The sequence below is a fragment of the Lonchura striata genome, chromosome 7 (genome assembly GCF_046129695.1).
Source record: "Lonchura striata isolate bLonStr1 chromosome 7, bLonStr1.mat, whole genome shotgun sequence".
Taxonomy (NCBI): domain Eukaryota; kingdom Metazoa; phylum Chordata; class Aves; order Passeriformes; family Estrildidae; genus Lonchura; species Lonchura striata.
Window position 1 is genome coordinate 28445406 of NC_134609.1, and position 15631 is coordinate 28461036.

The 15631-nt window shown below is 47.7% G+C and overlaps 1 protein-coding gene across 1 annotated transcript in view; it reads left to right on the forward strand.

The window, feature by feature from the left end:
• The first annotated feature begins 3831 nt into the window (after positions 1 to 3831).
• The window catches only part of HTRA1 (HtrA serine peptidase 1), a 31024-nt gene continuing 19224 nt past the window's right edge, over positions 3832 to 15631 (forward strand). Inside the window, exon 1 of the mRNA XM_077784732.1 lies at positions 3832 to 4282. Coding sequence (XP_077640858.1) covers positions 3832 to 4282 — 451 coding nt within the window. The remainder of the gene's footprint in view (positions 4283 to 15631) is intronic.

Consider the following 15631-nt stretch of genomic DNA (forward strand, 5'->3'; position numbering starts at 1 on the left):
GAGATAAGGCTGCAGTGGCTTTGAGCAGTAAGTTCTCTGACCACAGCAATGTGAGAGGAGAGCAGAGAGCCTTTCTGGGCTGGGGAGGATGAAACCCCACAATAATTCACTTATCTTTGAATATTTTGTTCATGCTTCCAAATAGGAGTTAATGATATATTTCCTGAACCTGTTTTTTGTTATGTTGTTTTGGGTTGTTTGTTTTTTTTTTTTTTTTTGTGTGTGTGTGTGTGTTGTTTTTTTTTTTTTGGTTTTTTTTTTCTATTTTAATGGGTTTGGGGTTTTTTTGTTTGGGTTTTTTTTTGGGTTTTTTTTGGTTTTTTTTGGTGGGGGTTGTTTCTTGCTAAAAGCTCATCACCATTCCTTAAAAAAATTGTCTTTATTTAAAAAGGTGCAAAACCCAAACCAAACCAAAAACCCCCATGCTTATAAAACCCCAAAGCCTATTAAAAGTAGTCGGTAATCAGTGGATAATTAATTACTTGGAAACTTTTTGCCATTATATCCATCCATATATATTTATATGCATATATATATCCCCCATATATATATGTGTAGGCGGTATATATATGTATGTGGATATACATACACTTAAAAGGTTTTTAACTTGTAAATATTTTTGAGTTTTTCTTATTAACACAAATTATTTCAGTATTAAGACAATTTTTTGTGAATTGTTCCATTTTACTGTTTGGGCCACTTCTGAAATCAGATTATTCTCCTGAAATCTCTTTTCTTGCAGAGTGTAGAAGTCATTGCAAAACTGCAGATGTAAAGAGTTCACACTGGAATTTTAACTAGTAACACTGAAATATAAGTGGTTTCCAAGGTTCAGGTACTAACCAACAATTTAATAAGTTTTGCACGCAGTTTGATGCGTTTTTATGGCGTTCCACAGAACAATTTGCATTCTGGTGCTTGGGACGTTCCTTCTACCTGCTCAAGTGGCTCGTTGCTAAACTTTTCCTAGGGAAAAATATTTTGAATTCTTTTGTATTAATGCAGTTACTGACAAGTTCAACTCCTTGGTCGCAGCTCATCTAACAGCTAACAGCATTTCCTCTTGCCTAATGGGTTGTAAAGTTCATTAGCTGCTTGGTTATCGGCGCCTGATAAAGGTACACTTAAATAATTATAGATTGGGAGTCAGTTCAAAAGTTTAATCGGCTTGTAATTTAAATAAAAAAAAAAAATTGGCTTTGCTTCGTTCCCAGCTCTGTTAACCCCTTCCCTCTCAGCTTTGGCAGGGATGCCCTGTCCCTCGGAGGGCGCTTGGTTGTAATTAAATCTCCTTTAGAGCACTGTGTGTGCCCGAGGAGCAGATGGCAGAGGGGCCGCTGTCCATGGGCTCTGCCCGGTGCCCAGCTGCCGGATAAATGAGATCAGCCTGCCTGTGGGATGGTGGAAAACGGCTTTTTTTTTTTTTTTTTTTTCCCTCCTATTATTATTTCGGTTGATTAACCTCCTGTTAATTGCTGGTATCCACCTCGCCCTGCGGCTCTGAGCATGTCGGCTGGAGCAGAAGGCTCGGGAGCATCCTTCCTCCCATCCCTTCCTTCCTCCCATCCCTGGGGTACCGGCCAGCGCCTCCGAGCCGGGAATCTCACGGGAATACCCCCGGGGAATTGATCTGGATAGAAATTACCTGATATTTGCATATATTTACATAGAATGGATGGTTCCTCCACTCCTTCCAGCACGGTACCGGCCCCGCGCTCCCCGCATCCCTTTATCAGCTGGAAACTTTATCGGCGCTAACTCGGGGTTGTTTTCCCGAAATTCCTGAGCTGGGCAAGCGTTCACATCCCCTTCCCCGTTGTGCAGGAGCTCCTTATCGCCTTTTCTCCCGATCTTAATCGCCGGCGCTTCCACCGCTGAGTTCCCCCTCCGCGGCGGGGAGGGGATGTCGCTGTGAAACGTGGATGAAAAAATCAATCCTTACAATTCTAATAAAGATTTGTAGGGAATGGCTATGTTTATTTGCAGTGCTGTGGACGCATGTCGGGACTTACTGCTTTTCAATGGACATGGGTACCTCTGAGAACTCTTGATCTTTTTTTATTACCTTTACTAATTTTTATATGCATAGAATTTCACAATAGGTTAATGCATAATAATTTTGCTGATTTTACATTGCACTTATAGCTAGTTATACTTGTACTCAGTTTTTGTTAGAAAGTACAGAAAGAATTCTTGGGTCACTCTGCCCTGTCTGTTTCAAGGTCTGAGGAGTCTTTCTTCTCATCTTTTAGTGTGGAAATTTGCATTTTTTTTTCTTTTTAGCTGGGGTAGTTTTCTAGGGCTGCAGTTACTAGACTAAATAGTATATTTAGCAAGCTTAAAGTGGCACATTTCACTGAAATCTAAATGGATTTATATCCTGTTAAATTTGCACTCTGTATCAGCTGTCCCGGGGGATGTCACTATCCCGGGGGGATGTCGCTATCCCGGGGGGGTGTCACTGTCCCGGGGGGGATGTCGCTATCCCGGGGGGGATGTCGCTATCCCGGGGGGGTGTCACTGTCCCGGGGGGGTGTCGCTATCCCGAGGGACGTCGCTGTCCCGGGGGGCGGTGTGGGGATGTCGCAGCCCGGGGGGATGTCACTGTCCCGGAGATATGTCACTGTCCCAGGGGGTGTCGCTATCCCGGGGGCAATGTCGCTGTCCCGGGGGGTTGTCACTGTCCCAGGCGGGGTGTCACTGTTCCAGGGGGGTGTCACTGTCCCAGGGGGGCGGTGTGGGGATGTCGCAGCCCGGGGGGGTGTCACTGTCCCAGGGGGGGTGCCACTGTCCCAAGGGAGTGTCTCTATCCCGGGGGATGTCGCTGTCCCGGGGGGATGTCGCAGCCTGGGGGGATGTCACTGTCCCAGGGGCGTGTCTCTATCCCAGGGGATGTCGCAGCTCGGGGGGATGTCACTGTCCCAGGGGGGGTGTCATTGTCCCAGGGGGGGTGTCACTGTCCCAGGGGGGTGTCTCTATCCCAGGGGATGTCGCAGCCCGGGGGGATGTCACTGTCCCAGGGGGGTGTCACTGTCCCAGGGGGGTGTCACTGTCCCGGGGGCGATGTCGCTATCCCGGGGGATGTCGCTATCCCGGGGGGGCGGTGTGTGGATGTCGCAGCCCGGGGGGATGTCACTGTCCCAGGTGGGGTGTCACTGTCCCAGGGGGGTGTCATTGTCCCAGGTGGGGTGTCACTGTCCCGGGGGCGATGTCGCTATCCCAGGGGGGTGTCACTGTCCCAGGGGGGTGTCTCTATCCCAGGGGATGTCACTGTCCCAGGGGATGTCGCTATCCCGGGGGGGCGGTGTGTGGATGTCGCAGCCCGGGGGGATGTCACTGTCCCAGGTGGGGTGTCACTGTCCCAGGGGGGTGTCATTGTCCCAGGTGGGGTGTCACTGTCCCGGGGGCGATGTCGCTATCCCAGGGGGGTGTCACTGTCCCAGGGGGGTGTCTCTATCCCAGGGGATGTCACTGTCCCAGGGGATGTCGCTATCCCGGGGGGGCGGTGTGTGGATGTCGCAGCCCGGGGGGATGTCACTGTCCCAGGTGGGGTGTCACTGTCCCGGGGGCGATGTCGCTATCCCAGGGGGGTGTCACTGTCCCAGGGGGGTGTCGCTATCCCAGGGGGGTGTCACTGTCCCAGGGGGGTGTCACTGTCCCAGGGGGGTGTCGCTATCCCAGGGGGGTGTCACTGTCCCAGGGGGGCGGTGTGTGGATGTCGCAGCCGGGGGGGCCGTGCCCGCGGTGCCGCCCCGCCCCGCCGCGTCTCCCTTAAAGCGGCCGCCCGTCCCCGGGCGCGCTCACCGCGCCGGGCCCGGAGCCGCCGCCGCGATGCCGCTGCGGGGCTGGACGCTGCTGCTGGCGGCCCTGCTGCCCTCCGCGCTGCCGCCGCTGCTGGCCGCGCCGCCGCCCGCCTGCCCCGAGCGCTGCGATCGCTCCCGCTGCCCGGCGCTGCCCGCGGGCTGTCCCGGCGGGCCGGTGCCCGACGCCTGCGGCTGCTGCCGCGTGTGCGGCGCGGAGGAGGGCGAGGCGTGCGGGGCAGCGGGCCCGCCCTGCGGAGAGGGGCTGCAGTGCGTGCTGCCGCCCGGAGCCGTGCCCGCCTCGGCCACCGTGCGCAAGCGGGCGGCCGCGGGGCGCTGCCAGTGCGCCAGCAGCGAGCCCGTGTGCGGCAGCGACGCGGTCACCTACGCCAGCCACTGCCAGCTGCGGGCCGCCAGCCGCCGAGCAGAGAGCCTCCGGCAGCCGCCCGTCATCGCCATCCAGCGCGGAGCCTGCGGGCAGGGTGAGGATGCGCGGGGGCAGCGCGGGGGTTCGGCTCCAGCATCCTCATCCCCGCTCCGGACGCGGCTCCGCGGCCGCGCCGCCGTGCGCGGAGGAGGGACCCGAGAGCAGCCGGAGACGGGGCTCGGCCGCGGCTCAGCCCCAGCAGGAATGAGGTTTGGCAGCGGCTGCCAAGTGCGAGGGGGTGAAAAACCCCGGGCCCGATTTAAGCTTATCTCCCAGCCCCGCTCCGAGGGGTGATGCCGGGCTCGGAACTGGGGAAAACTGGCGCAAAAGCCCGAGAAGCGGGGACGGCTGCGGAGCCGGGGCCGGCGGTGCGGCTCCAGCAAATAACTCGTCCCGGCGCTTTGTCCCAGGGAAATGCCCCGGGGAATAAGGCCAGGAATGCAGGAGCCGTTCGGATGCGATGGAGCAAAGGGGTGGGCAGAGCAGGCTGCTGCCTGCCTTGGCCCGGCTTAGCAGATGCGCTCTGATTAATAAGAGACTTGCTGGAAAGGGAGAAGCCTGTTAACAGCGTGTTAAACTCAGTCTGGAGTTTTGTGTTTGTTTTTGTTGGGGTTTTTTGAGGATGGAGATGGCCGCCCATAAGTCACAATGCGTGGCGTTTCTCCTTCAGCGCTCTTTAGTTGTCAGCGTAGGCAAACCGAATGTGATGGGAGTTCTCAGAGTGCAAATTATTTGCAAACGGTGTGAAAAGGCATTGCCGGGTTGCGAAACGGGGGCTGGGCAGCCCGGAGAAGTGCTCGGCGTGGTAGGAGCGGTGGCTGCAGGATGTGACACAAAGCGGGGCAAAGCCGTGCTGGGATAAGCAGGGGATGATCGTCACAAGATAGAGCCCCTAATACGGGCTGGATTAAACCTCGTAAGCCGAGGTTGTGTATCCCTTCCAAGCCGTTCAGCACCATTAAGGGGTAATGTGTAAAAATGAGCACGAATTAAGCCTTTATTTCTAAAGTGGTAGCCACTTTTTAGTAAGTCAGTGCTGTTTTATTGAGGATTAATTATTCTGGTATAAATAGTATAATTTCTGGACTTCCTTTCTTTTAAAACACATCTTTTTCTACATTTAGCCGTCATCTCTCCAACAGAAAAACATTCTGATGTTACAGTGGCTGTGTGTTCAGCCTGCAGATCAAGCTCACAGCTTTGGTGTCAGTCAACACAATCAATTTTTTGTACCCCTAGTTGTCCCCTCGGTGTCAAAGCTGTGTTGTGCTCCGTGGCACGTTGCTGGCATTTGCTGACACGGGAGACAATCAAACTTTTCACTCCACAGCTTCCTGATGCCCAGTGTAGGACAATGCCTTGTGATTTTTATTCTTGATTCATGAAACCAATATTGTTTTCTCAGCGTTTTCTGCTGAAAGTTTGCAGAATTGGGACTGTGTTTGAGCTGGGAGCAATACGTGCCTCTGGTGGGGGGTACAGAAAATGCAGGGGCTGCACAGAGTCCCTGTGCGGGAGAGCTCTGTTGTTGTAGATCCATCAGGAGTAATTCCAGACAATCATTTTGCCCTGTTGCACCTCTGGAACAAAAAGAAAGTGCTGGAGAAGCCAACCAGTAGCACATGTTTATCCCTGGATGAGAGCAAACATTGCTACCAGCAAAGCTTTTTTTTTTTTTCATACGTAGAGAACCTGAAATAAAAAGGGATGGAGAGTAAGCTGTGATGTTTTGGAAAAGCATTGCCTAATATTTGGTTCCTTAAAGGAATTAATTTTTAATTTTATTTTGAGTTCATCATCAGGAGTGCTTTTTCTACCTAAAGATTGAGTTATTTCCAGCCATAGTAACACACCCATGTAAATAATTTGGTCAGTACAATGCGACAGCCTTGGGAAACAGAGGAATGGGAGCATAGAGAAAGTGTTTGGAAAGCACTTTCTCTTGTTTTTAAACTCCACCCTATTTCAGAGGCTAATTAATTACAATGGTGTGTATATTGATTAAAATAAAGTAAAACTTTCTGTAATTTTCAATTTTCATCTCTTACAGTCCGCTCCCAGTGCTGGGGTTTTTTTTAAGAGATTCCCAAGGAATCTCTTCAAATACCAGCAGTGTTTGAGAGGATGCAGTAGAGGCAGGAGCAGGTTGCTCTGGGTCTGTGTGTAGAAGGGGGATGATTCCCTGTGCAAAATGAGCCTTAAAAGACTTCAGCCCTTCCCAGCTGTGTCCAGCTGTGCTGTGGCAGCATGACCAGTGCCACCCATCCTGCTGTGCCCCTTTGCCCCAGCCCAGGCAGAGCTCCTGAGCTGCAGCTGGCACTGAAGAAATCTTCCCTTTCCATCAGGGCTGCCAGAGGGTGTTCAGGCCTGCAGAGCCCGTGCTGCTGCAGCTCTGTGTGTGCTGATAGCACTGAAAATGCAGAGGCACGGAGAGGTGAATGTCCCCTGGGCAGAAATGTGGCTTTGTGAGAGCATCCCACAGCCAGGAGCGAGGTCAGTGCCACGAGACCTCGATGTTCAGTGGTGAGGCTCAGCATGCTGGCAGGATGTTTTCTTTTTCTTCTGCAAATATGTTTTTGGTGGCCTTAAATCCCTCCTGCTGACCAAGGGAAGGAGGCTCAGCACACAACTTAAACCAGGCTTTATTCCCTTCCTCGTTTTTCCCACAAGTGTTGGCAGGCGTTTTGGGACAGTGTGCCCTTCTCTCCACGTAGTGCTCTTCACACTGTACAATATAAACTAACCTGGATTTGTCCTTTCCTCATTAACCCGAGGAAGGAGAACATTCCTTGTGGTTGCTCTCCATTTCTAACGATTTTCTGCCTGGTTTTATATGTTTTCATGTTTTTATTAGGTTGACCGTGTCCAAATGTGGTATCTCAGTGAGCTCAGCAGTCCTCAGCTCGCTGGCATTGCCACAGGTGGCTCTCACTTCGGTCCCAGGCGTGCTCACAGCACGATGTCACATCTGGGGTTTGATGGGAGCTCTTGTGGCTTAGGTTAAGCAGGTTTGCCTGGGGAGAAGGCAGAGGTGAGGGATAACTCAGTCTAGAAACTGTGCATCACTGAGATACAGACTTTGCTGCTTCTTCACCTGATTTCACAGTTCTAGAGACAGCGAGGGGGAAGCAAATAAAAAATCACTCCATTTCTTGTGAAGTGGCTGACTTTGTGTTTTGAAATGCACCAAGCACAACCACATCCGAGCGCCTCTGTGTCATTATCTGGCAGGAGAAAAGGACCTCGGCGGTCAATAACCCATTTGTCATTAACTGAGTCCTTCCGAAGCAGCCCCAGAGTGAGCTGGGTGCAGCAGAGGATGGGAAGATGGAGCTGCCTGCCCTGCTGAGCCTGCCAGAGCTGAGCCCGGCAGGAAGGAATAATCAGGGCAGGGGGAGAAACTCGGCTGGGAAATCTGTGCAGGTTGGGAACTCGGCCAGATATTTATCAAGAGGGAAGTGGATATTGTTGTTATGAACGAGGCTTTCAGCTGCTTCCCCGAAGATAATAACAGGCACATGGTGCTGTTTTTATTATTATGATTATTTGTGTGCTGAATAAGAGCTGTGAGGCTTTGGCAGGTTACTTGGCACGTGCCAAGTCTATTAAAAACGACCCAGGAGGAGCAGGTTTTTAGGGTCTGAGTGCACAAAAGAGCATTCCAGTGCTGCTAAATGTCATCTCCTCCCTCAGCTGCTGTTTGGGTGGTCTGAATATCATTCTTTTCCAACTTTTCCTCGGTCTATTTTGCAGCAGCAGGATAAGGGAGGGAGGGAATGAAGAGGCAGCTGAAGGCAATGGAAATAAATAGCAACATCTTTCCAGAAGAGAACCGATTCCCAAGTGTGGGATTAAAAAAGCTTTTCCAAAGCCAAGTATTCAGCTCGGAGAGGAGCAACTGTAAGAAGTGGTTTGTCAGAAGAAGCTCACCTTTTTCTCTCTCCACATCTAGATTTCCTTCCCGAGGAGCAGGCAGTAATTTTGCAGGCTCCAGACTTCAAACACTCAAGTCAGTAAATACAGATTTGGAACGAGGAAAGATTCAATCCTTTCATCTTCTGGGCTTTGAAATTTAAAGGTACCTGTGGACTGGGCAGGAATACTTGAGGCCATGAGTAAGCAGCAGGAGTGTTGTTAGGATGTGAGGGAGGCAGCAGATCCTGAGCAGCTCTCAGGCTCTGCCGTCCAAGAAATAGGAGAAGCTGGAAAATATTTTTCATATTTGAATTTACGTGTGCTCGGAGTGAAAGAAAGCAAGGTCAGAAATAGAAACTGGGGTACTGTGGAACTTGTGTTGTAAATACAGCCATTCCTCACTCCCAGGAGCTGCTGGGGCCTCCAGGATCTCTGGCTGGACTTGGCACCGAGTCCCACTGCCTTTGTAACTGGGCCCAAGTGAATACCTGACATTATTTTTGCAGGCTGTGTCCAGGATGCAGAATAAAAGGTTTTAGTTTGCCTTCTGGATGCAGGTCATTGTGATTCCCAAATTGGTTGTCCTGCTTCAAAGATAAGAATATTACTAATAAATAAGCTTCCACTCCCTTATATCAAAGGGGTATAAAATAATTGATCTTACACTCATGGAAGCTGGCCTTATATCTGTCGGTAACAAGAGAGTTATGATATCTTAAGGTTGTAAGACAGGACACAGGTGAGTGGTTATTTAAAGTTTAATGAGCTGAGAAGATCTTTGCTGTCATATTTTAGCAGCTGGAGATGAATTATGCAGGCAGGCAGAGCAGCTCTTGAGTTTCTGGGTTAGTGTCAGGCACCCCTGGTGCACTGATAAGGGGAAGCACAAGGCTGGAGGTCAGCTGGGTTGTGCAATTTGTTACAAGTGCTCTGCCAGGAGCTCGCTTCTGGAGGAAAAAAAGTGGAAAAACAAAGCGAATTTGTGTTTAATGTGTGAGAAGATGCACTTTCCTTTCCTGCAGGCTGGCAGCAGGTCCTGTCTCTGTGTGGCAGTGCCACCAAAACTCTGTGGCATTGGTTAACCAAACCTCATCCTTGTCTCTGTCACTTTTTCCCCAGCAGGGTTTCTCAGTCTTTCCATCTCCTTGCTGTTGTAAATTCTTTTTTTTTTCTGAGACATGGGAGAGGGATGTACAATGAATAATTCCTACATCCACTTTTGCAGAACTGCTGCTAGAAATCCCAGTGAGGCAGAGCTATGGTGCTTAAAAGGTTTCTGGTAGCACCTGGATTTGCACATATTTTTGTTGCCAGAGAACTGATGGATAAAATAATGCTTATTAAATCTGGTAGCCATGCACAGAAGTTACCCAGTGGTCTAAAATTTGAAATTTTTTCTGCAGCAGAGGGTAACATTAGGAGGAACTCTCAATATTTTTCCAGAGACCGCTGTCATTGCCCCATTTCACAGGTAGTGAATCCAGGGCAAGGAAAGATAAAGAGCTTTGCTCAAGGTCAGCCAGCAGCAGAGCTGAGAGCAAACTGAGCTTTCATGAGTCCCTGCTCAGTTTTCTGCACTTTGCCAGCATTGCTGCTCCATTTTCCATTACTTTTCTTTTCCATTACCCTATTTCTCAAACTTTTTTGGCTTTGCCCTGCTGACAGCATCGATGATCTGTCAATCTGCATCTGCAGAAAGTCCTCTTGGAGCAGGGAAGGAGTGGATGCACCAAGCACTAGGAAGGAAGAGAAACCCAAACAAGTCTCACCCCTCCCACCATCCCACCCCCAAAATAAACACAACCCCTCAGGAATCTCATCCTTCAACATTTGTGGTGCTAAAGGGATGATTCACTCCTTTTTCCAGGACAGCACAGGCGCTCTTTGGAATGTCTGCCCTTTCTCTATCTCTGTGTAGACCTCAATCTATGAAGGTAAAGCTTGGCTAACCCTTGTTTCCTTTTGTATTCAGACACTGAAAGTGTGCAAGCAGAAGCCACTTGTAAATACTGAAAATACTTGGATGGTCCATAAAATAAAGCAGGATAGGTGTGGGGATAAGAATATCAATATTTAAATAGCTGCTGTTGACGGGGCAGCAGTGAATATAATAATCAGGACTCTAAATATCTTTGGAAAGTGCATTTTTGAGAGAGTGAACTTGAGGCCTGCTGTCCTTTAAACCTTTCATGAGGAACTGCAGGAGCAGCAGGGCTGTGTGACAGTGGCTGCAGTGCCACCCCCTGATTGCAGCTCTCCAGGTAGGGTGGCAGGAGGAACACCCATCCACATCACTCCAGGTTCATTTCCCAGCCACTCACTGATTTCTGATGTCTACATTAAAACAAATCTGGGTGGTCTTGGAGTGATTCTTGAGACAGATGTAAAAAATACTGCCAAAGGCTGACAGATTTTTCAGGCTATTGAGCCTTTTGCAATGTAGTTATTCTGGGTTCATGTATTGTACAATTACAACACCCCAGAGTAGGAGTGATGTCTGTTTTATTACTGTTCTGAGGGCTTTCTGTCTATTTTTTCCTATAGATCTGACCTTTACTTGTGTCAAATCCATGTCACTCCTAAGTCCTGCCACAGTGAAGTGGTGAAATCACTGCCTCTTCCAGCTGCAGAAAAGCAGCATCCTAGGGAGCTTTTTATAGGCTTTCCCCTTAAGAGGTTTTTTTTTTTTTTAGGCTAGAGAGAAGTTTAAGAGGCATGAAAACAAGAACTTGTTTTTATTCCCTGGTGTCTTCATACCAGGGTTCCTGGAAGTTGAAGCTAAGCCTCTCTTAAGCAGAGATTTCTTCTGAAGATGCAGTGTGAAAGTTTCTCACATACTTAAAATGAGATCTTAATGTGTTTATAATTTCAGGAGGAATTCTCAAGATCAGATAGCTGCTGGTTACATGTGGGATATAGGAAATACCACGTCGTTGGCACTTAATGGGAGTTTTGAGGTTATTTTGCTGGTTCTCTGCCTGTAGTGAGTTGGAGCTGGGAGGTAAAGCAGGGTGATGACCCAACTTGGAAAGGACACAAACTGAGCAGGGTTGAAAAAAAAAGGAGAGGAGAAATTATTCCTGACTCATCTGTTGTATTTTCAGCCTTGTGCAGAGAAGAGAATTGTCTGCTTTAACCTGTTGGCTGAAATATTCTGTTCCTCTGTCTGCAGGAAATGAGGCAGACTCTTTTCCATAAGTACCTAACTTATATTTCTTAGTGTTTCCAGCTCAGACAGGGCTGCTGTTAGTGATATTTTTGAGCTCAGCACTCTTTGCCCTTGTCCTGAATTGTTCTTCACCTTTATGTCTGAGCATCTCCCTGCTCATGCTGCTCCTGCTGCCTGTGCAGGGCACTGCCAGCCCTGCTGGCACGGCCACCAGAGCTCTGTGCCTTTGTCACAGGGCTTCTGGCTCCCAATTAATTTGTCATCTCGGCCGAGCTCCCCTCAGCATTGCATTACCATGGCAAAGCTGCTGCAGAACGGCGTGTTCCAGCTCCCAGGGCTGCACTCCTCCTTGCCATCCCTTCCCAGGCCTGCCTGTTTGTGCACAGGCTGGGTTTCCTCCCACCTCAGCACTGCTGTTGACAGAAGCAATTGCACTTTCCTGTTGTTTTAGATGGAGCTGTCGCTCCTCTCTGGATTCCTGCCCTCCCTGCTGACACCCAGTTGCTTTTGAGCCTCATCAGCTCAAAAGTCTGGTGGTTTTTGCTCCCTGCTGCTGTAACTGAGAGTCTGTTCTGCACTCAAGCCAGTGCACTTGGTTTATAAAGGAATTTCTGGCATTCCTGAGAGTTTTTATATACATATTTTGTCCCTGTGAGGTTCTGCAAGGGTTCCAATCAGATAAAAGAGGGTTATGCCCATTTTAGAGCTAAATCAAAGACACTAAAGCATAAATTGCTTTTCATGAGTTGCATGGAGACTGAGTAACATGGCTTGGACCAAGATGCACCCATCTAGGGCATTCCTTCCTCACAGAACCTTCCACTCCTGTATCTATAGTAGTGCAGCAGTTGAGCTGTAGCAAAGATATTCTGTATCCTGATTAACTTCCCACTTACTCTGCCTTGTAGATAAGTGGCACAAAAAGTTCCTGTTTGGCTAAAAATGAAAGTGTAAATCTGAAATGATATAGGAACTTCCTAGGGGAAAGCTGTGGGCATGTTACATGAAGAATTTATTACATGAAGAATTTGCCCATTGACCATTTTCAGCAGCAAGAACATGCTGAACAGCCTTGCTACTGGATGCCAAAGAGATCTGATTCCCTCTGAGAAAGAAGCTGGACTAAAGAGGTTGGACCAAAATTCTCTGAAGGCTTTGGTTTGCAATTTCATTATCTTCAAATAATTTTTTGTTTTTGTTTAATGAATGCACAAGAACTCTTTATGTCATTCTCTCCATTTAACTTGACCATTGTTACTATCACAGAGTGCTCTGGCTTGGAAAGGACCTTAAAGCTCATCCCATCCCCTGCCAGGGCAGGGACACCTCTCACTCTCCCAGGCTGCTCCAAGCCCTGCTCAACCTGTCCTTGGACACTTCCAGGGATGGAGCATCAGATATTGGTGACAATCTTGTGTTTCCAGCATCTGCTTTTACTTGTTCCTACAGCTGATTCCCAATACCTTCCCCTTCCAAGCTCTTCTCAGGGCAAGCATTAAGTTGTGGCCAGTAGTGAATGAGGGGAATATCAATTAAAACCTGAAACTTTTTCACCTTTATTTTGTTGCTGAAACATTCTTTTGTTCTAGGAGCAACCACTCATTGGTCTGAAATCTGTCCTGTGTCACCATTAATTTGAGAGCTGTTCTGTTCTATGAACTTTGTGTAGATTCCCTGTTTTGTTTAGCTTGGCAGATCTTTGGGGTTTGTTTAAAATCGGTGATTAAAATGAATGAGTTTCTGCTTTTGGATTAGCAGGGAAAATACGAAGTCCTTGTTGAAGACTGCCAAGAAGGAATTGATCATCTAAATATTATGGTGATGAAAATGGATTTCAGTTTCCCCTTGCATGTCTGCATTTATGCCAAATAGCAAGTTCACTTAAAACCCTTACTTTAATCTTGCAGTGGTCCTTGCTGCAGGAAATATTTTAAGTGAAGGCCAGATTTGTGCAGTTCACTGTTTGGAGAGATTTCAAGCATTTTATTCTACCATTATTTAGGGCTATGAAAACATTTTTGCTTTTAGGGCCGTCACAGTAATGCAGACTTTCCTCCCAGAATTTTGTGAGGTGACTTGAGTTTCTGCATAGATTATACAGGGGGAAAAATAACTGATGCAATAGCATCTGTATTACCAAGGTGCTGTGGTTTAGACCTCTCAAAATTCCCTCCAATGACTTAAGAGTTTCTCTTGAGCAAAGTGCCTGTGACACGTAGAGTGTTGTTCCTTATGTCCTTAGTGTTTTCATTGCGTAATACCCTTTTTTTGGTGAATTACACAACTTATCCTTGAATAGGAAGTGGAATATTTAGGCTTGCAGCTTTCTGTAATTTAAAAAAAGAAAGTGTGGCAGCAGGTTCCCACACTTTTTCCTTGTCTCTCTCCAGCAGGGTTTGCTGATCCCCCTGTTTGCAGCGAGCTGAGCACCTTTGCTGGAGGTTTTTTGTCTCCATAGTCAGAGCTTTGAAGGTTTTTATATGGCATGAATGGAAGTTTGTACAAACACCAGTGGCTGGAGTTTTATTTGGGAGGGTGGAAGTTCTCCAAGCAAAACTTAGTTTGTGGTTTTGTGTCAGTCGTCACCGGTTCTGGCAGCCCGGAGGTTTTGTGAGTGCTGCAGCTCTTTTGGTTTCGCTCTGCAGAGAATCCCAAGCCATGCTTTCAAACCCTTGTGTGTGTCTAAACAAGTGGGGAGTGCAGGAGGAAATAATCTCACCTATTATCAGCAGTCTGGGTAATTTAATATCTTCAGTTATCCCAAAAACTGCAGCCCTTCAGTGGGGATGGCACAGAGAGAGCTGCTGGCCTTTTTTCCTCTTCCGTCGTGTCGAACACAAAAAGTCACATTAAACAGGATAGTTACTTTGCTCCTTGCTTCAGTCAGTGAGGAGGTCCTGAAGGAGAGCAGAACATTCTGTAGGAGAGCAGAACCCCCTTTTTGAAAAGGGGAAATCTGGATGGGGAAAAGCCCCATGTCTGACTGAGATGTGCCCAAAGCTTTGTTGGAAGACCTGCTCTCTTCTCTCGGCCAAGAGAAGCCCTTCCAGAGCAGCAGACAGCTCTCCCAGCAGAAGTGCAGAGGTTACTTTGGTGAGATTTCTATCTCCAAAGCATCTCTTCAGCTCAGCCCAAAATAACCACCAAGAGCAGCATGTGTGAGCTGTGAGCATCATTGCATCGATGCCACTTTGAGTAATGACCTAACCAGAACCCAGATCTTAATTTGCTTTTTGGCTCCTCTTTATGAAACCAAATTACTTCAGTTGTTTACAGCTGGGTGTGCTTTTTTTCATGGCTTGGTACTCTGTCTTGCTCTCCTAGCAGTCTGTTTACTGATTATTAGCCCTGTTAATGCCAGTTGGCAGAGATTTGCCTTCTCATTTCAGGGCTGGCAGCCAGCACATCTTTGAAGTCCTTGAAGAATTAGTTGCCTAGGGAATTCTTCATGCTATAACCTATTTATATATATATATTTTTTTTTTTTTTTTTGTCATTAACTGAATTCACCACAATCCTCTTTATAACATAATTAATAAAGGTTTCTTAGCCATGCTCGTGGGCATTTAGGGCATTGTGCAATAGTTCAATAAAAACATTACAAAACACAATAATCACAACATATAAATAGAAAGAGGAGCAGCCTGGGAAGATGTGAGCATCAGGGCCTGAAGGTATTTAGGAACTAGACCTTTATTCAAGCCCAACTCTCAATGATTTAAAAACAAACCAAAACAACACCACCCCCACACAAAAAAAAAAAAATCCCTTCCAAACCAAAACCAAAAATATATATTTTCTACTAAAAGGCCCTGAGCTATTGGTACAGCTGGAAAATAGATGTGTCAGAGGGGAGAGGAAAGTGTACCTGGTGAAGTTCTCAGTTTCACTGCTGTCTTCTGCAGTGGCTGGGGATGGCTGGAAACTGCCCTGTGGTGGTTGAGGAGTGAACACTCACCCATATGAAATTTGTAATGTTGGTGTTTTTGTGGCCATTTAAGCCTCTGTGGTCATTTGTGCCTCGCTTAAAATCCTAGGTAAAATTTCACACAGAGGTGGTTTCTTGTAGGAAAGATCAGTGCAGGTCTCAGCTCCCCGTGTGCAGCTCAGTAATCCCAAAGAGAAATCAGCTTGGTTTTTTTTACCCTCCATTATTCTTTATCTCAGTGATAAAAGAACTTTTAATATATCAATACTTTTATTACAGCCTTCATATTCTATGCTGATGGTGAGGACCAGTTTACAGGATTTTTTTTTAACATTCATCCATTAATCCATCAAGATCAGTGCTTTGACTGTTGTTTTTTTTTTTTTTTGCTT